The 21,491-nt window shown below is 40.9% G+C and overlaps 1 protein-coding gene and 1 long non-coding RNA gene across 2 annotated transcripts; both read right to left on the bottom strand.

Annotated features, from left to right (window-relative positions):
- Positions 1–4,713: 4,713 nt before the first annotated feature.
- On the bottom strand, positions 4,714–12,457 carry LOC116784682. The gene is made up of 3 exons (XR_004356200.1): positions 12,446–12,457; positions 9,817–9,823; positions 4,714–4,952 (listed from the first exon to the last, which is right to left on the bottom strand). It is a non-coding gene; the product is annotated as an uncharacterized LOC116784682 (long non-coding RNA).
- Positions 12,458–14,774: 2,317 nt separating this feature from the next.
- On the bottom strand, positions 14,775–21,375 carry OTOR (otoraplin). The gene is made up of 4 exons (XM_032683523.1): positions 19,188–21,375; positions 18,573–18,712; positions 17,899–18,009; positions 14,775–15,062 (listed from the first exon to the last, which is right to left on the bottom strand). The coding sequence occupies exons 1-4, from the start codon at positions 19,309–19,311 to the stop codon at positions 15,039–15,041; spliced, it is 399 nt and encodes a 132-aa protein (XP_032539414.1). The 5' UTR covers positions 19,312–21,375; the 3' UTR covers positions 14,775–15,038.
- Positions 21,376–21,491: the final 116 nt, after the last annotated feature.

The raw sequence follows: 21,491 nt of genomic DNA, 5'->3' as shown, positions 1-21,491 counted from the left end.
CCATTTTCAAATTCCCATTGATTTTATACATTGATTTTATTTATTTACTTTTTAATATTGATTGAACTGCTTATATCTCCCCCAGGTCCACTGAGATGATGCAAATGGAAACCTACTTTGAAATTCTGAGTTTCAGTCTGGAAATGGCCAAGCCACTAGGAAATAGGTAGTTTTACTGACTGCAACTCTTCTTGAATAGCTGAAGAACCATCTTTGAAGCCTCTGGAAACCATCTGAATGAGACTCAGTGACCTGGTCTCTGGGCTCAGCCCTGTTCCCTGACTATTTAAGTGGCGCATACTGCATTTTGCCTTGCCTTGCTTTGTCCTCTCAATTCTCAGCTGTGAAGTATGGGCAGATACAAGGAGTCTTTCATCTCCCCTGAAGGTTGCTGATATACTATAGCATCATCTCCTCTTCTTCCAGTCAACTGAAAACTGTACCTTATACCCAATTTTAGGCATCATTCACAAAGTAACTCTCCATTTTCTCTATTCCCAACTGTTCAACTCATTGAACAGCTAAGCCAATGCTGCTTTAGGGTCTGTGACTACAGCTCCTAAGCAAGTGCATGCTTAGGTGACAGGAAAAAAATTAAATCAATCCTGAAGTAAAAAGAACCAGCCCATCAACCAGGTTGTCAGGCAAGTAAGAAGTCTGTGTCTCATAATTATTACTTTAGCCTCTCTTGTTATGAACAGGGGACCACAGAACCATTGCCAGGAAAAGAATTCATGCAAGGAAACTTGTTTCAGGTTTCAGAAAAACTAAACTTCAGAAAAGCTGTACTGCGTTTCTTTCAGCTAGATCAATGAGCAGATTTTAATTGTCAGGTCTGTTTACATAAGACTGTGCAAGCTGTCAAGACCCATCAGCACTGGATGGAAAGCAACTAGCCACCCACTCAGCTCCACATTACTGACGAACTTGGCATTGCCTCCTCTAACAATGCTTGACAAATCAAGAGGCAGGAGCCCTTTTTCCCCCCCTACACACAACATGTAGCTCAGAAAATGAAAATATAATCTCAGAACTAAGCAGGAGCAAGTTTCATCTCAACAGTTTCATGTTTTTGCTTGCGAGGACTGTTTTGACTGTTTGTGTAGAAAATTTAACAGTCCACGCTGCCTTTACTTTCAAATTATGGAGCTTTATTCACTGCTGTTGACCTTGCTTGTTTTTAAACTCATATGGCTGGTGGAAAATTAAGTCCAAGATAAATCACTCACTTTCAGCAAAGGCTTCTGGGCACATGGCTGAGGTATTTCAACACTGAAGGGCAGCAGTTTGCAGTGTCCATGGAAAATATGTGTAGAGGAACAAGACTAAGAAGCTCTTCCAATACCACATCAGATAGTCTGCAGTTGCAAAAGAAACTTCTTCCCCCAGATACAATTACTTTATTTCAGCTGAGTCACTAGAGATGATCTTGAGTTTGTTATAGGCCGCCTCTCTCTAGTGCACTACTGACAAGTGATGAATTAGACTGAGCAAGCCAAGCTCTTCCCTGAAAATGAGTCCAGCATTCTAGAAATGCAGTAATTAATTGTGTCAAAGTCAACAGACAGCAGAGCCTTCCTTGTTAAGTCACCAGGGTTGGAGCAGGCAGTAACAAAGCACACACACAGTTCACAGCCCCAGGAACCCTCTCTCCACACAACACTGTGCACACTTCTGCACAGAAGAGAGGGGGACAGAGTCCCGCCTCTTTCTTCTCCTTCCCAAGTATTAGAGTGAGAGCCAGGAACTCAAATTCCTACGCATTTACCTTATCCCCTTTTCTGCTACTCCCTTGACAACCTCAAGAAATTAAAGGGGGAAGAAGAAAGAGAAGGTGCAAATAAACCTTTTTCAAATGGAGAAACGAGGAAAAGGGCAGAAGGAAGCACTTCACACAGTGAGTACCACAGCCCTTCTATTCAAAGCACCTGCCTATTTACTCTTGACACCCAGTCCAGCTGCATCTCCACATTTTGGGTGAACCCAGAGGATTTTCATCTGTTAAAAGAAAGACCTGTTTATAGGAATATCTGCAGTCCACTTGTGGGAGAAAATGGAAACTGGTAATTTCACAAAAGAAAAGCTTTCAAAAGCACAGAGCAGAAAAAATAAAAGTCACTGTACCCAGTGTCCCTTCAATGGTGAACACACAACATGCTACACTCACACATCCACAGGAATATTTTTTGTCAAGTAAATCAAGCAAAACTTTTCCCAAATGAGTCCCTAAAGGCACTCAAGCAACAACAACAACAAAGCTGCAGGAATATTAGCTGTATCTAAGGCTTTGAGACAGAACAAAATAAGGATGAGAGGCAATGGAAAGCCTTGCAACATAGCGGTTATCCTTTCACCCTGTTTTGTTATCTACAAGTCATGCAGGGAGCACATGGACTGCCCATTGAAAAGCACAACGTGTAGAATGACACACAACAGCTGTTGCCACATGAAAACCAGTGCCTAACTACCACAGCTGCCAGGCCTTCACAATGCATATCAGGAAAAACAAGTCTAAAATCTAGCTTCAGATTAAAAAAAAAAAAAAAAAGCAAAACAAACCCAAAACCCCAAACCAACCAACAACAACAAAAAAAGAACGAAAACCCCAAAACTTTCACTCTATCCTAGAGCACATATTGTTAAATTTGCCCTCAAATACATTCAAAAATAAATAAACAAAAGTCAACGTACTGCAAGCAAGTGTACTCCAGTAATCCAGTGTCAAAAAACCAGAAATGTGCCATTTTCACTCATACAATTATAGAATTAGTCTTCTATGCACAGGCCTTCCAACAGAATGGCTGTTCTTTTTGGAAATCATAATGCCATTAAGCTTGCATTTAAGAGGGAGCAAGGCTGCCTAGGGATACTGCTACATAGTTTTAATAAAGAACATTAAAAAGGACATCTAGGGTTTTCTGCTGATTATTATTTAAATGATCTTTTGCATTTTCTGGCACTCATAGCATGACACGAGATGCATTGTGATGCATTGTGTGACTTCTCACAGTGGCATTGGAGACCTCAAGTGCCAGGTCTGCCTGCAGTGATTCTTAAGCAGCTCAGGCCGCCCAGCAGCACAACCGTTTGTCAGTATACTGCCATAATCTGGCTGATATATTCTCAGAAAAGCAAGCATACAATCTACCAAAATCTGTATTATTTCCCTTCAGTTAACTGTCAATATTTTGCACTAAGTAAAATAAAAACCCCAACCCTCTCAATAATGTGTTATTCCAACTCATAGCTTAGTTTACAAACAAACCTTAGAACTACAATGAAATAAATACTGCCTGCTCTGCCTACGTTCACAGGGCTTTGACAACACAAAGATTAATCTGATTTTCTACAGAACCACAGTGCAGCTTTACTCCTCCAGATGTAATTGTTACGTACTTTGAAAAGCACAAGTTTAAATCCTGTTTGGGAATTTCAAATTCCAATCTTAAAAAAATCCCTCAAGCAATTATTAATGAATAACAAAAGCAAAGGGATGTCTTCTATTTTTAACTTTTTTTCTTTATGGTACCTGTTATTTCAGAAGAAACTACTCCTTTTCCCTTTGTTGGTCTCCTTTTACAATCTTCAGTTTAGTTTCCTTACATTTCTCTGACCCCATAAACTTTTTTCTATGTTTCCCTTTCACTGCATCTTCCTCTGATCCAGACTCAGTAATTGCTCTATCTTACAAGTCATTGCTTTTCCCTGGAACTAGTAAAAGAGAAGTTTTAATCAGCTATTACCCTGGCTCAGTTTAAACAGGAAGGGCAGGTAGAGACACAAGTCTCAATAATTGTAGTTGGCATACAATAATGCGTTAAAATATTGGGGTTTTTAAAAATCTGAATACAAACTAACATAGGATTAAATGTATATAAGAGGATCTGTAAGTATGAACTGTCCTTTACTGAATTTTAAATTAGAGCCTTCTAGAAACAAAATGAGAGCAATTTGTAAAATTACTTCAGTGATTTTTCTTCATTCACTCGAGCTCCCCAGCATCTACAGACTGTCCCTTTGAGAAAACAATTTCCATTTTACTGACTTGTAACAGCAAAAAAAATAACATTGCTTGTGTATGCAGAATCTCAACAACTACAAATGAAACAGAAAAGGATTTTGATATATATATGTGTGCTGGTTTAAAGGTAAACCGGCAGGGGAAAATGAACGCAACTCAAAAGAGAGATTATAAGTCAGAATAACAATTTAATAAATTAATAAAATAAGTATGATTATACAGACAAACAATTGGTTTTAACCCACAAAACCCAATTATATAACCCAGCACCCTGGGGCATGAACAGAGTGGTGTTCTTTGGGCCTCCTGAGTCCAAAGGAAAAGGAGAGGGGAAAACCTGTTGGTGAGAGTTCTGCTGCAGTCTGGTCAAGAGTGGTGATTGCAGTCCGGCCGAGGGTGGTGGTTGCAGTCTGGTTGAAAAGTGGTGGTTGCAGTCCAGTCGAGAGTGGTGGTCTGCAGTCTGGTGGAGAGCGGTGGTCTGCAGTCTGGTGGAGAGCGGTGATCAGCAGTCTGGTGGAGAGCGGTGATCAGCAGTCTGGTGGAGAGCGGTGATCAGCAGTCTGGTGGAGAGCGGTGATCAGCAGTCTGGTGGAGAGCGGTGATCAGCAGTCTTCCTCTGGATCCCATGAGTGGTTAAAAAGGTCCCAAGACTCCAAGATTATATATCCTCCAGTTCAGGCAGGAATGCTCAGTACCTCCCTCAGGGCAGGGAGTTCCTTAATGGGTGTGAGGACAAGAGCAACTCCTATCTCGCAGGCCTCTTAGCACCTAGTTTATAGCCTGAGCAGTCAGGCTCTATGTGCAGATAGTGTAAATGGTTCATTGATAACAGTTTCTGGGAAATGGCATAGAAGGCTATAGAATATACAGTTTTGGGTTACACCCATCCAGTGATGAACTGGTCTCAGTTGTCCTAACTAGGACAATATGACTGCCAACTCTCAAATAGAAACCTCATCAAAAGGAAAAGTACTGGATAAAAACATGGCACAACAACTGCAGATCATTGGAAAGAACAATTTAATAGGACAGTGCCTACTATAAAAAAAATAATGAGCTGGCTTTTTATCCTCCAGTAATTTCTTGTTTTGCTAAATCAAATTCAAATAGCCCTTAACAACAATTTCTTTAATCTCAATTAGTTATATGGACAGAGAGAAGAGTCTGGACTAGCTAAACTAGAAGTTATAAAATTTCATGCATTTAGGGCAATAGAAACAAAACAAATACTTAAGACTTCACTCCAGCCTTACAAGACCAGAGTTCTTCATCAGAATTTACCAGTCTCCTGAACCCTGCCCAGCAGCACCCCAGCTGCCCTAACCAGTCAATGAAGCATTCACAGTTTTCAATCCCCTCTCCCAATTCCCTTTCACAGGAAAAAAAAAGAAAAACTGAGCAGCAAGGCCAATGTCCAGTTCTGTAATCTGCTGTTTTATGTCTAAACAGCTATTCCCTTGTCCTGAAGGGGCTCTAGGTCACAGAGGTCTAATCCCCACCAGTCCTACCCTTCCCCAGAAAAGCCAGGAGAGGTGCTGAATAAGGCTGGTCATGTGCAAATTTACTGTTTTATGAAAGGGTGCCCAAATGGATCCAGCTGTTATTTTACTGTATCACCCAACTTCCTTCCTCTATATCAGGTATTCAAGGGAAAGACTCTTAAGAGATCTTTTCTTCTATAAAAAGCTTGTCAGCTTGTAATACTGCAGAGCCCAAGCTAATCTCCTTGAATTAAATCAATACTTCAGCCAAGACTGATGCTATGACATAATGGACAAAGGCTGAAAGGGAAGCACAGGCTGAAAAATTCATACAAGTACAGACAGAACATAAAAGACAGTTGCCTATACCCCAGACCTAATTCCTTTAAACTGAAGATCTCCAGGCATACCCCCCCATACTCTCCTATTATGGGGGAGGCAGCTATGAAGGAAATAGACTTTCAATTTTACAAGCAGTAAACTAGTGCATCAGATACTAGTAATTACGGACCACTAACATTACAATAGCTTGTAAAGTGTATTTTTCTATCTTGAGCATCCAGAGGTTAAAACACTATAGCTAAAAATCTTCAGCAACATGCCTATTGTAAAAGTTAAAATACCCGAACCAAAGCACTTTCCTAGTAGGATGTTATGTTCAGAGAGATCTCGTCTCTGTTCTCAAATACGAGTTCCATTGTCTCAAAAGGCTCCAGCAACAGCCACTTCTGATTTCTCAGAGAAAACTTTCTCTTCAGCCTCATGAAATTTTACTGAACATAGACATCACATAAGCCTAGAGGGAAGCAAGTTATGGGGAAGACTCCAAGAAAAGATTTTAATCTGCATATATATCAACAACCTCCTGCAAAATTCAGATGATCACAGCTCTGTGATGCTGCTGCAGGCCTTTCTATGGCAGTTCTCACCAGTACATCTCCTAGTAAATGTGCAGTTACCCTTAACTCTGCCAACCTTTGACAAATCTTCAAAACAGGAATGCCAGACTAGTGGCAAGAATGATGAAGACAGAGATAATATTTAGGTGAGGTGGGTCTGGCCTTTTCTAATACAGAAAGATCAAAGGTGATCAGTTGCCCTGTATCTGCGGATTCCCAGTCTGCTATCAGGAATCCATGAGTCAACAATCCGAGTGGGCCACCAGTTGTGGCACAATCTCCTTCCCCACACTTGGGCCGTATTTACTCAAATCCATAAACTTTAGTTTCAAAGGTTGGTTTAATCAGCTCTGGCTCCTGAAGAATTTAAAATGAGAGTGCCTCAACACTGCAGCTCAGTCAGCAAAACATCACTTGGATTCGTGGAACAAAAGCAGTGCTCTGTCAGCATTTTCCAGGAGTATTCGAATCCATCACATAGACTTAGATGATAGTTACTGTGCTACTACCTGAAGTGAGTCTACAAGACTCAGATCTAATTGAGCACCAGGGAAGATACTTGAGCCTCTAAATTCAGCTACGCTAATTAGAGATGATCTAATATCCAAAGGTGACCTCAAAACCTGCTATTACTCTGTAGAGGGCAGAGTGCAGGCAGCATGTCCAAATCTTTGGTTTATCTGAGCAAAATGAAGCACTATCTCTGTAGACAGGTAGCTTGTGACCGTGGGAAAACCAGAACATTCCTATGTTCTAGTACTCAAAGTGGGCTTTCACAAATTGTACAACAGCCTCTGCAGTCACCTACAGCAGCAGTGCAAGGCAGAAACTCATCAGCTGCAGATTAGGAGCCATAGAAATGAAAGAGAGCCCATAAAATGCATCTAAGACACATCACACACAATTCAGAGTAACACACAGCCTGTTTAATGGATGTGATGCTGTGGCACACAGAGGACAATAACACTAGATGTGCAAGACAGAACTTAATTAGTCTAACACCTATTTCTGTGTGTTGAAGAATTCCTTAAGCTAGTTTACAGCTGGATAGCAGTGGCAGCATATGTCACAGAGCAGAGAGCAAGATTTTTTAATAATAATATTTTTTAATAATATAGTCATAAATTGAGTTTCCCTCAACACTAAGGCCCCCAAAATAGCCCATTTTAGTCACCATCATTCAGAAAACTTCCTATTATTGTGTATTACTCACAACATTTTGTGGTAACCGAGAGACTGAGTAGGAAGTTTGTACAGAATGGGGTCTCCACCATTTTCCTCCAAGGAGGTGAACAAGTTGCCCAAGAGGCACAGCCTGTGCTCTATGTGTAGAGACTAAGGCTAAATCTCTGAAGGACTGGTTTGAAAGCTCACACTGCAATCTCAGTAAGAGGATCATGAGTGAGCTCTACCTCCACGCAGGAGAACAACCTGTTCCACACCTTTCAGAGCTGATTTTCTAACTCTTCTGGTTCAGCTTGCTGACTGATACACAGAAAACAGAGTCATTTAAAAATGGATGAAGAAGATGGTTTTGCTCTTGAAGGATTAATAGCTTTTATCTTCAAACAGTTCTTCCTCATTCATCCATTAAGATCAGAAACAAGAGAAAGAGCAATTTATTTAAAAAGGTACCTGGCAAGATCGAAACAAAAGCATTCTCCTCAAAAATTAGAAGGACTAGCTGCCACTACCTGTCAAAGCTTGCTAACATTTGGGCTTGCAGCCAATTCTGCAAAGGCATTTAGTTTTCTGTTTAGTGGTACAATCACTTAGAATCTCTGCCCTGCATTGGTTTATGCGCAAAGTGGAAGGATTCAGCTTATGTACATGTCTGTGTTGGCACTTCTAGTTTGGAGAAAGTGCCAGCTGTAGAAAAAGTTAAATCTTTCACAGTTACATGCAGGGTTAGAAAACACGGTTGACTGTATTTCTGTAGGTTCTGCAGTCTGCAATCCTGTGGCATGCAGTAGCACCTATGCAGACAAAGAAGTGGTTGATAGTTAAAGTATTCATGGTATGAGTGGAACAATCTATATTTTGAAGGAAACCATTCTTCACGTGGTAAAGGGCTGAGGAGGGTTCTGTAAATCTCTGTACTGCTTCAGTGAAGAAACAGCTGTGGGATATGACATGAGGACAACAACCTTTCCTCAGACAACATTCAAAGTGCTCTTAAAAACTAGTGCAATAGGAGATTCGGTTACAGGTCTTTTTTTTTTAACATTAGTGGAGAAGGACTAATGGTGGCTTCAAAGAAGGTAAGAGGGGTATAATGTAAAGTCTTCAAAGCACAAGGTAGTAGAACTATTTAGGATTATTCATGATAGTGGTTTAACATTCATGTTTTTTACTAGTAGAGACAGATAGCAACAGCTGTTTGTTCAGAGTGCATCACTGCTACCACAACACAGGGGTGCAAGGTGCCAGGAGAGGAGCCCAAAACCATCACACAGTGATTTTTGTTTCTTTGTTCCATAGGCCAACAATGGGTATGAATGGCTACATCTTTCTGATAAAAAAATTATCTGAAAACAAAGGAGACAAATTCAAAGCAGCTGTCTTCAGAATAAAAAAGAACCAGTTGGTTTCATCATCCACTTGGAGACACAAACAAGGCTGGCTTATGAAGGGGAACCTAATGATGATCACACTGAGATGGCCATGGTGTCATACATTAAGTACACAGGACTCTGCTGCTTTAAGTGACATTGCAACACCAACTGAGAACCAGAGCATTGAGCTCCATTACATCATGGACACACCTATTCCTTGCTGCACTGTGCCTTACACAAAAAGAAATGCTTTAAAAGCTGCCAATCTTCCCAATCACACCAGCTGCTCTTCATACACAGCCAGCCATCAGCAGCTACCAAATTGAACAGAATGGGAAAGCCACTGCCTGCACTCTGGAGCCTTCATGCTGCCAGAATAAGTTTCAGCACAGCTAGAACTAAAGTGCCACAATAGCTCAAGGTAGAACAAGGTAGAGCTGCAGAACTCACAGTATGGAGGAGTATTTCAAGAAACATCATCACTTGTTTGTGCAACAAACATAGTTATGGTGGTATTTAGTTGACTGGCTGATGGTGGAAAATAATCAATATTTATGTTTGCATGAAGAGTCAAAATAAGAGGTTTTTACTACGCATTTTTCCCTCCCCATAAACTCTTCTGTTAAACTTCGTTTTTCTGAAAAACTGCACTTTTCTGATAATGCTCCAAACAGGCCTGCCAGACTCCCTGTGTTCACTGGTAACATTCAGGCAATTTGAAGCAACTCCAGAAAGCATCAACACCCACTAGTGTTTACTCAGAAATTGTATGAGCTTCCAAACAGCTCGATATTTTCCCAGTGCCCAAGTGTATCTAACACATACAAATGAAAACGCAACCTAAATTTGCTCGGCAGCACATTATGACTTTATACACATGTAGGCTGTAAATACCAAAGGATGACCTGGCTTAACAGCCTGAACCACAGATTTAGTAATTTCCTGCCCATGGCTGTTCTGAGTATCCTTGAATAGCTACTTCCTCCTGCACTTGCTTCTCACCCTTAAAACAAAAGAAAAAAAGAATACACCAAACAAAAAACCCAGTGTTTAGTACAGAACTCTGTCTTCAACACAAAAAGTGGCAGTTCAAACCCTTAAGAACGCATAGCATTTGCTTACAAGTCTACAGTACAAACAGACCACAAGCTAATGAAAGCATATTGAACTTGTTCTGGCAGAAACCCATGTCTCCCTCAGGGAAGGAGGTAGTAATGCCTTAGGGACAGAGATTTTGCTGTCTTCTCTCTATTGCTTAAGTTTAATGACATAATGTTTTTTTCTGTAGGTGCAGCTTTTCCGGTTGAAAAGACAGCACTTGGGCCATGACACTCTGACCTTTTCTCCCAAGCTGACAGAAAGTTCCAAAAGTCTGCCTACACCGCAAAAAGCAGCATAAGGAAGAGACCCTTGAGCTAGCTAGAAACAGGCTGCAAGCATTAGAGTTACAGCACTGTTGTGTGCTGCAAAAACTGTTTGTTGAGTTGAAAGATGGGGCTAATTACACCAGGGACAATATCACACTCACATGGTCAAGAAGCTTTCAGGAGCCACATCCATAGCTTGAAACAACATGATTTTGTACTTTGCACAGTACAGTACGTCTGTTACACGTTGAGTATTCTTGCAACACAAAGTGGAACTAGTCAGGTATGCTAAGCTACAGTGTCTGGGATGAGCTTCACAAAGCAATGACACAAAGCTGTGAAAAAATTCTTCCAGGGATACTAAATGCAAAGACATCACCTCTGGTCCAGGGAGTGCAGGGATGAATCTGTCATCTAACACAGGATAGCTGTGTTCTTGAAAGCACAAGCTATATCATCTGTGCCTTGTTCCCATTGTCTGGACCATCTTCCATGTCAGGTCTGCTTTTCTCAGGTCTTTTAAGGCTCCAGGCATCTTTCTGCACCAGTTTCCTACTCCATCTCCTACTGCTTCCTTTCAGTACACAGTTCTCTCACCCCCACTGGTATCATTTGAGCCAGGAAACTTTATCTGCTAGTACACTTCTACATTTACAATATTGTTCTTGCTTTGAGTCACAGCCCATTCAGTGTCTCCCATCACAAAACCGAGGCTAAAATACTAATTTTAGTAAGACGAGTTATATGTCAAGTGGAAAGGGTGTGCGGACACATTACAAAGATCCATTTCCATGTGAAGGAAGATATAGAGAAATTAAGGCTTTGGTTGGCACCATGATCAATACATGTTGTACAGTATATTAAACTAGCCTGACTTTACATCAGACCAGCGCTAGCAGTTTTACCCTTTGTAGCATAAAGGGCTGGCAACTGCCTAAAGAACATCCCAGGTATCAAGCTAGCTGCATTTAGATTAAACAAAGCTGTGTTACTCTTTCCAAAGAGAAGAGCAGTTACAACATCTACAAGAAGCCATTCATTGGAACAACTGACCCGTATTTCTCTCAAAGATTTTCAAAATCCACTAGGACTCTGAAGGAAGTAAGAGTGTTTCTCCTGGGAAACTTTTAATTGAGGAATTTCTCTGTTCTGCACTAGAACTGGGAACTATCCCCTTCTGTCACCAATAGCTGCCCCGGTAACCCCCAGAAGTGAGGACAAGTAGGATGCACTCAGCCAGAGTTACAACCACGAACAATTAGAGTTCGAATTTCCCTGTATCATAGCTGAGTGCCTAGATCCATGGGTTATTACTCATGCAGAGGAATTTCTCCACCTCTGACTTCCAGAAAGTCTGCCTGGGACTTAAGCAATCTCCAGCCAACAAAACATCACTGAAACTGGTAGATTTATAATGGAATACTCACTGGTGTGGGCTATACTCCAACACAGCCACTAGCAGATGGACTGGCAGCTCTTCTCTTCCACACTGCAGTTCAAAGAGTATGCCATACAGGAGGAAAAAAATCTAATCTGAGTAGAGCTGGGTACTACACCTACAAACCCAGTCCACCCACTTAAACAATTTTACACACCCTTGTGGCAAAAATACAGTAGTGAAACCCAGTGTTCTTCTATGGGCATTTCCCCACCTGAAAAAAAAAAAGTCTTTGCCCTCTAAAAAATCTTAACACCGCTGCCACTGCTTGAGGGCCTGGCCACAGGCAGTGCTTTGCTATAGAATGTGTGAAAAAAGCATTACAACACAGACAGGAGAGCTTTCTTTAAGCTGCATTCTGACCACACTATCACATAAGACAAGCTTTACAGTTTGTGTACTTGCTCAAGGCTAAGTGTCCTTTTGCATTTTACCCTCTTCAGAGGAATTCACATCCTTATTTAAACAATGCTGAGAAACTCAAATATTACTATATATATATATTCAACAATATTTACTTAATACTCATACAGTTTTACCCAATACTATATATTTTGAGCTTCAGCTTGTCATGGGCTGGCAGTGTAATTTCAGTCTGAGCAGGAAGAACAATCAGCCTCACACCAGCTCCTTGTGATTTGTACTGACAATGCTATTCATCCATCTCAAAGCAGTTTTCATTACCCATCCCTGAAAAAACCAGTCATTTCTAAACCCAAAAGCCATTTTGCTTCATAAACCTATCAGTCACCTCTGGGGGCTGGTGACACAGCCATACTAGTTCAAGAAAACCAAATAGAAGTGGGAGGCTGTAAGGGAAAAAACCCTGCAGACAGGTCAGTGTCAGCCAACAGAAGATAAAGCATCTCTGCCAGAGAAGAGGAAAGAAAGACAAATTATCTTTCAGCTTAAATAAGGTATTTCCAGTAAATAAATATAAATGAGGAGTAGTTTAATAGCAAGCACTATTATGAGAATCAACAGAGGCCCCTACTTATTCTTTTCCTTACCTGGCTACTCCAGAGCAAGGAATCCTAAATTTCAAGGCCAAAAGAAGTCTCAGGTTCATATCAGACAGGTATTTTCTTGCAATAGCCAGCTCAAAAAAAGTGCTCTGGGTTACAGAGAATAACAGAATGCAGATCATCACATTTCACCCTCTCCTGCATCACCCCACCCTACCAACCACTCTCCTTCCTTAATCTGTCTTTGCATCCCCCAATTTCACCCTCACCCTGCCCAGGTGGTGTTTTTTACAGCAGCTGTTGCTCATCCCCCCTTGATCTCAGTCAGGGCTGCGATCAGCTTTGTTAGCTCTGGGCCAGGGCAGCTGGGGATGTTTCTCCTCCACCAAAACCCTCATGCTGCAGCCTGTGTGTGGAAAGGAACTTGGTACTTACCATCTGCCTACTGTTTTGTGTCACTAAAGTTTATTGTGCAGAGCTGGCTGACACACTGGTAACACCACTGCACCACTGTGCGTGCAGGCACCTCGAGCACTGTCTCATTGCCACAGGGCCAGCACACTTCAGGAACATGCAGTGCTCTTGTTGTTGTCAGACTGCACTGGCATGACAAAATTGTGGTGGCAAGAACATATTTTCTGTGGAAGAAACACATTGCAGGAAAGCTCTGAGTGAACTCCTTGTCATCTATCATAAGCCCTGAGGCATGTGTTTTGTTAGCAGAGTAGATAACAAGATGCTTACAGCACTGTATGTAATCAGAAAAAAAAATCTACACTGTGAAATGTTAGTGTTGTCACAAGCGAGAATCAGATAAGCATGTGTGAATCCTTCTGAAACTCAGTCATCCTTCTTGTTACTAACACCACAAATCAGAAACCTGGCCTGCTGCTGCACAACTAGAGCATGTTCAGGAACGAGCTGGGCAGAATCCACCAGCCCTGATGGGAGCAGCTGTGTAAGCCGCACTTCTCAAGCCTAGGGAAAAAACAGTTCCCCTTAAACTACAAGGGGCATATTGAGAAGATGGATCTGGGCTTTTACTTGAGGTTTTCTGTGGAGGAAAAGGAACAATGAACCTAAATTTAAAAAACAAACAAACAAACAAAATAAAACAGGTTTCAGATAAAGCAAGTAATTTTCACTATGAGAATAAATAAAGGACCGAGTCACCCAGCATCCTTGGAGGTTTTTAAGAGTGAGCAAATCTGTGAGCACTCTGATGTGGATTTGGTGTGACCCTGATTTTGGTAGGAGACCCCGAGGACCCTCCCAGCTTGGGTGTCCTTGTGATGCTACTAATCAGCCTTCGGAGTCCTTCCCAGAGCCAGGCAGAAGCCAGCCGCTGGATGTCACCCTGCGCTCACCGAACAGTGCTGCTCCCACCGGCAAACAAGGGATCAGATCCCATGGCAGGGGGAAGGCTCGCTCAGTTACAAGCTTCTGACTTAAGGTAATGACTTATGAGTATTACACTTCTTCAAAGACCTCCTTGTTGAAAAGTATACAACAGGTTAGTTTAAAGGTTTCTGAATCCCTGCCTGAGGTTGAAAACTTAATACTGGCTTCAGACAGTTAAGAGTTAAGAGTGCATTTCGAGGCCACATTGAGAGTTCTACACAACCTTTTTTAAATGCAAACCTGACATACACCTCAAGCTGTGCATGTTTCCCCTATGCTGCGATAAAATGAACAGAAACAGACCTTGAGATCTTGTCAAGTGTACATATGACTGAAACAATAATGGTGAAACTGCTGTGATTTCCAAAGAGAAACTGCAAGGACAACAATCACTGTAGGGGAAAAAGAAAGATTGTAGAAAATCAAAAGCATCCTCCAATGCCCCCTAGCATAGTATTGACTCTCCCCTCCTCCTGAAAGTCAGCTCCTGTTTATTTCAGCCAGGTACGCTGCAGCATGAACACTGAGAGGTTTGAATGCCAAGCTGTGTTTTTCCAAAAAAGATTCACCTAAAAATGTGAAATGCAGGAAGCAGATCTGAGTTCAGTTTAATCCCATTCAATGCATATTCATACCAGAGAGACTTATAGCAATTCAAAGGCTATCACCTTTATTAACAAGTAGCAAAGCATATGCAGGTAAAAAAATTTCTAAAGAACAAATCCTATGTGGGACTGGGTCCCTATCCCAAATCACTCTCTTTAAATGAAAATTTTATTATTTTGGAGAAAGATTACTTGTTCCACAAACATCTATTACGGGCAGAGCTCTGTGTCCAGGGAGAGTGCCCCGGTTTCCTCCCAGCAGCTTTCCCTGGTAGCAGCCAAAAGATTGCCTGACTGCTTTCAGTGCTATTCACAGAAGAAATCAATGTCCTGAAAAAGAGAGTTAAAAGGAAAGATGTTTTGAGATTACTGAAGATTAACATTCCTTTATCAGCCCCCGAAGGTACATGAGTAAATGCAAACACAGAATACATTATAATATACGCAAAGTACACCATAATATATTCAAAGCATTCTGGAAAAGAAACAGGCCTTTTGTCTTTTGACTCCTTTGCATAGCTCAGATTTGTTCCTGCCTTGAATTCTTAAAATTAATTAGACAATACCTCCTTCTCTCTTAATTTCAAACAATTCCTTTATCTCCTTTTTTTGTTTTGTGTTTCTACATCCATACCTGGATTCATTAGACATATGTAACCCCTTATCCTCAAACAGTTCCTAATCCCACATGAAAAGGATGACTTAGACTGAGGCTGTGCAGTACAGTTGCTACGGAGAAATGCTGACTAGAGAACAAATGCCAATATTCTATTTGAAAACTTCTGGCATGGAATAGACTTCCAGAGCATATTGCTTCCTTCCTGCTACTACCTTACATGCCTACACAGATCTTGATTCTGTTGCATGGAATTATCACACTGTGGTGTTCATTTCCATTCACTGTATCCCAAATAGCTGCCCACTGCACGCAGGAAGACAGGGAGCTGTTGCAGAACAGCTGCTTACTGATAATGAGAGTGCTCTCAGCCAGCAAATGGGCAATTTTAAGTGACAGAGGGAAGGCAGGCAATCCGACACCACTTCCTAGTACACATGGCCTGTTGTGCTCAGTCCATTGTACTCAATTTGATTCAATGGTTCAGAAGTAGCAGCACTGAGAAAACAAAATCTCCTAAGATTTATTGCTCAAACAGCAACTGACAGGCATGGATTACCCAAGTGCTGCACAAAAGGAGGCTGAGAGAAGTTCACAGGCAGGTTTACTATAGCAAGATCTGCAGCTAATGGCATGCATTGACTCCAACAGTGAAAGTTACTTTGGGGGATGAAAAAAGAAAAAAAATAAAAGGAGGGTCAGAGACACAGAGGCCCCCAGGCTGATGTTCTCTTTCAGGCTTCAGGTGCTCCCCACAATATTGTTCCCCACTGAGTTCCCTATCAGTCCTTTCTTCACACAGTGCCATCCAGTGCCATGGTTTTTGCCATCCAGTGCCTTGATCAGGGCAGGTGCTGGATGCTGATTTATTGTTAAGCTTTGGGCATCACCAGATCTCCTTATATAAATATAAACCCCTTCCTAAGAGAGCACACCAATAATGGGCTTTGAAGGTGCAAGGCCAGGGAAAACATTGCAAACAAAGCGAAAACACTGAGAGAAGGTTACAGAGCTGTGAGCGAAAGACTGGCTCCCAACTTGCAGATGGAAAGCTGGTGGCATCTGTGGAGGTGTGCAACACTAGTTCTGTGTAGAACAGCTCCTTTAAGGGTTATTTCTGGAGCAGGCAGCATGTCCACAGATGGGTCAAGGTGTGCTACAGACTGTTTTAAATGTGAACAAAGAGTCAGATCCTGAAGGTCCTATTTGCAACATACAGCTGAGATCAGTAGGACACGAAGAACACCTCTGTATTGCCTCCTATTTTCCTCACAGTGTTCCTGCACAGCAAGAATGTGAAGGAAGGGTGAAAGGACTGGAAGTCTGTGTCAACAGTTTTGTGAAAGAAATGACTTGCCAATTAAAACTCAGTATTGCAGCCTGACAGGACTTCACTGTGGACCCTGAGTCAGGCTGCAGGCCAAGACAGTGCTTAACCTACTCTGCTTCCAGTTCAGCTTGCCATGCAGCAGATTGGCTGTCATACCATTGAGAAAAGAGCTTAGAAACATACTTCAGTCATTTTTTCATGTTCTTTAATTAATTACTGCAAAGCTTCTGGGACAAATTCGGAATAACCTGGTGTAGTGTCAAGAAAAGCAGTCACTGGATAAATATTGGATAAAGATGTGTATTTCCTCAAATAAAACTTGTCTGACACATTGTAACACAGATCCTCTCAACTATTAACCTGAAACAAAATTCTTCCTTTCACTTATTTCCTCTGTGTTAATCAGATCCATCTAATAATCTGGACCTAGGATTAAAGACTCCAGATACAATTTCCAGGTTGACACACTAATTGTATTTTGCCATATCCTGCAAAACAGTGTATAGCTAAACATTCAGTATGGATGAAGGTAAGTACTGTAAGTCTACCACTCGATTTGGTTTTAAGCACAGAAATAAGCTACCAGTAAGCATTAATTGTAAGCCAAACCATACCAGCCTCTGAAGAAAGGACCCTCCTCTTCCACTCCTCTGTGAAGTGCTTCAGATATTTAGTAAAAATACAAATTTTACGGTATAGGAAACCCTACTGTGCAGGATCAGGGACAACCATCCTTTCAGAAATGCAGCCTACTTACTCACAGAACACTATTGTGCTTCCAAAACCTTTTTAATTCAATTTTCTGACATACCATTAACTTTGTAATGGAAAGCAAACATGCTCTCAGCAATCACAAGTTCTGTACGGCAGTGTCCATCTATATGTACAATTAACAGAAGGCACACTTTTACACATTACTGAAGTTCACAGCACAATAGCCAGGCTCTAAAATAGAAAGCTTTGGGTAAAAGTTACATGGTCTTGAAGGAATACTATCCAAATCAACAGGAACTCTAATAGGATGAAGCCCTTATTCCAGCATTTGTAATGTCTGCAGTATCAAAGCTTATGTTAGGGATTTTATCAAGGCTATTTGCCTGTATAAAGATTACATCCCTAAGCATCTGTGACATGCTACAATCAACTACCACAATCAGCAAATTAGCATTACATAGCCAAGTATAATTATGTAGCCAGCTTGGCTCTTGCAAATTCCTTACCATTGTAGGAACAGTCTTATTTGCTTCTTGATAGACATGTTGCTCTGAGACTAAACTGCTAGGGAAATAACCAACTGTCCCCATATGGTCTTCATACTGTTCTCCATAAACCTTCAAGCAAGGAGATGTATAATTAGGTACCTTAAAACAATCCTCATCTGGTTCGAGCTGGTTTATCATTTAGTCAAAAGGAGTCACCCAGTAGTGTTCTTACTCTGGTTTTACACTTCCTAGGTTCCAATCAGCCGGCATCTGAAACAAACCAGGCATAAAGCTCGAGCAAACTGATACTGCTTGTAGTTTGTCTGGATCTTTTTTTTGTAAATGCAGTTAATATTTATCTTTGCTTCGCTTAAATTTAAGAGTTTTATGACCAATTGTGATAAAAGCTTTCTCTTCCAAAGTTTCAGCAAATAGCCACAGAAAAGAACTGTTGAGCCCTTCTGTTAAGATTCGGTTCATAATTACTATATAGCTATTGAAGATATTTCATTTTAAAAAAGAAAAATATTACAGCCCTCAAGACTCCTCAACCAGTCTGTTTAAACTTTCACTTTTAAAACTAAGTTGTTGCTTTAAACCCCACAATAGCTTAGCATTAGCATCCATTTTTTGACAGAAATGTGTGTTAATATACTTCTACTTTGTTCATATGTACAAGAATCTCCTCTTATACTTCCAGCCCAGAATTCTCCAGAGTCTTTTTCTTCCACTAGTTTTGAGTAAACATAGATCAACTGCCCTTTTCTAATATTGATGAATCTGCAGTCTGAAGCATTATAATCCTCTTCTGCTCTGGCAAGGGAAATAATGTCTAGGAAAGAAAAACACCAAAGGAATGAGATGGAGGAATTTAAATACATGGATAATTTTAGAGAAATACAAATAAATGTGGGCTTTTATGCAATAGGTAAAACTATTTCCACAGATAAAAACAGGTTATCTTGAAATTAGTAAGTCTTAAAGAATTTGCTCTGCTCATTTTGCTATTTTACAGTAAGCGAAGTAACAGCTTAAGATTGTGCCATTTCATCACAGTGAAAGTTATAATCCTTCTCTCTACACTTAACTTTCACTTAAAAGAAAAATGTCCTTTACAAAACCCACTTTGCAGTAAAATTATGTGACATTCCACATCATCCTCCCACTCTACTTTTAAAGCTGACAAGTCAATGCAAATGTAACATAGCTAAGTAAGCAGAGTAGTTTTCACCTCTCTCTAACACATCCAAACTCCACTGTTATTTTTGAGACTATTTTGTCCTCAAAATTAAAGCAGATTTACTTACAGACACAGTCATCATCAGCACACAGCTTCTTGCTGGAAAGCTTGTCCATAAAAATTCCAGTTGCAAGAGGACACATTAAGCTGAGACACAAAAGTAAACCCACCAAATAAACATGTTGTGTCATTTTTCTTTGCCACAGCACTTGAGGAATGTGTGCCAGGTCCGATGACTCCAGCCTTTTATGGAAGAGGCAGACACCTGGACAAACACGCTGGGCCAATGGGAAGGGGCTGGGGTGACATTCCACCCCACCAAAGGAGCCGCAGGCAGGGGGAAGATCTCAGGGTCCACTCACAAAACCGAATCCCCTCCTAAAGCCATTCTGCATTAACATTTCAATCATCAACTATATTATTTAAACAGGCTAAGCCTTCCTAGACTTGTCTACAGCCTTAATCTTACCTCAAGCAAAGTTTGAAAATGGAAATTAAGTCAGATCCTGCTAAGCAGTAAGAAAATTACATCCTTCCAAATCCTCCTGTCCTTCATTTTTGCAACTGCTCACTGACAAGGATGATCTTTGCTGGACTGTAAACCCTCAGTGGCAGAGATTTCCATTTCCATCTACAGAAAGGACCTACTGGGACTCTAATAGACGGATGCAATGTAAGCAAACCATTAGGGAGTTGCAACGCAGAAAGAAGCCTTTGCAAGTCAGCAATTCAAATTTGAAATTTAAGAGTTCAAGCACCACATACTTGTGCAGGTAAGATCCCTCCCCCAGGGAGATGCAGTCACAGCAGAACACACAGGTCACACCAGGACAGCAACAATTTCCCCCTTTTTACAGAGTTTGCAGATTCAAGACACTAAATGGTGCCACAGACTGACTTAAAATGTCCTCTTTAAACCTCGGAGAGGACACCTGGAATTCATCTACCTTCCTCAAATCTTGTCCTAGTATACATGAAGCAAGACTTGTAGGGAGTACTTTAATTAAAACACATTCAGGCACACACACACAAAAGGAACACCCGCCAGAGCTGCTGTGGGTGCTGCCCTGTCAGCAATTCAGAGTACAGGCTGTCAGGCTACAGAAGGCTGGTCTGGATCAGTCCTTAGATGTGACAAAAAGCAAGTCTGGAAATTCCTAAACAGCACTCCAGAGAACCAGCGCTTCCCAATTCATGAGGAGGCCTGAAGAGCTATTGGCTGTACCAGCTTTCAGCCCACAGGCAGAACAGCAGAACCTGTAAACTGTCATCAGATATCCCACACTCTCTTTTAAAGACAGTGCATCTTGCAACTTCTAGCATCACCTTCCCCTCACAGCTGATTTCACCACATTCTCCTCTAACCTTCCAGCCCATTACTCCTTCCTCCAAACTCCGATATGTAGTGTCCAACTTTCCTGGCAGACAGCACCAAACCCTTGGAAGTGAATAAATGTGAAAAGCAATGGCAGTCTCATGTACACAAACTAGTGGGATGCAATGACAGCACAATTAATACCTATAGAACTATGACTGCAAAAGGAAAACCAAAAGGTTCATGATGGATTAACTGTCATTTTTGCTCCCTTACAGGCACATGGAAACAATTTTAACTTACAAGTATTAGAACACTCACAAAAGAATCACTAAAAAGAATGAAAAAATCTGTATATGAAGACAGGTCAGTAACTGAGATGATTGTGAAAGAGGTATCATCTTGCAATATATTCTGGGAGCAGATGAAATTTCAATTTTTTAGGTCTTGTGCAAAAAAAAGTGGCTTATGTTGCCACATACAAAACACTACAACTTTTTAAACTGATTTTTTTACCAAAACATTTAGAGCAGTTACAACTCACAATACTACATCTGATTATTTCACTGTATCCAGTGTTAATTACATAAGACCTGCAAGGTTTTTAATAAATGAGAAAAGTAAATAAAGTAAATAAAGTAAAACAAACCTAACCAACCCAGAGGCATTAGGAATAGGTATTTTGCAAAAAGAAACTTTTATGTTTCTTCTGGGGACCTGCTTCTACTGCCAGCCACCAAGACAAAACCAAGTTGAACAGTGATGTCAAACTGCAATTTCCACCCATAGCTGGGGAAAAAAACTCACTAATGATAAGTCATTTTTCCTAAGTGACAAAATATTCTTGCTGAAAAGCAGCTGTCCCCTTGATAACGAGGCTGAAGGTTGAGTGCTGTATTTATTCTGAACATGCTGGCATTTAGCATTCCTGACCACACTTTTTGCTTTGGAAGGACAGTTATTTTTCAGCACCTACTTCTGAGAAATGAGTGTCACCTTAAAAGTAGTTAAACTGAATAAAGCCCTGCAAGGTTAATCAATATTAAGACAGATCTG

This window comes from Chiroxiphia lanceolata, chromosome 3, assembly GCF_009829145.1.
Source record: "Chiroxiphia lanceolata isolate bChiLan1 chromosome 3, bChiLan1.pri, whole genome shotgun sequence".
Taxonomy (NCBI): domain Eukaryota; kingdom Metazoa; phylum Chordata; class Aves; order Passeriformes; family Pipridae; genus Chiroxiphia; species Chiroxiphia lanceolata.
The sequence above is the reverse complement of the archived record's forward strand: the minus strand, read 5'-3'. Positions and strand labels throughout refer to the sequence as shown.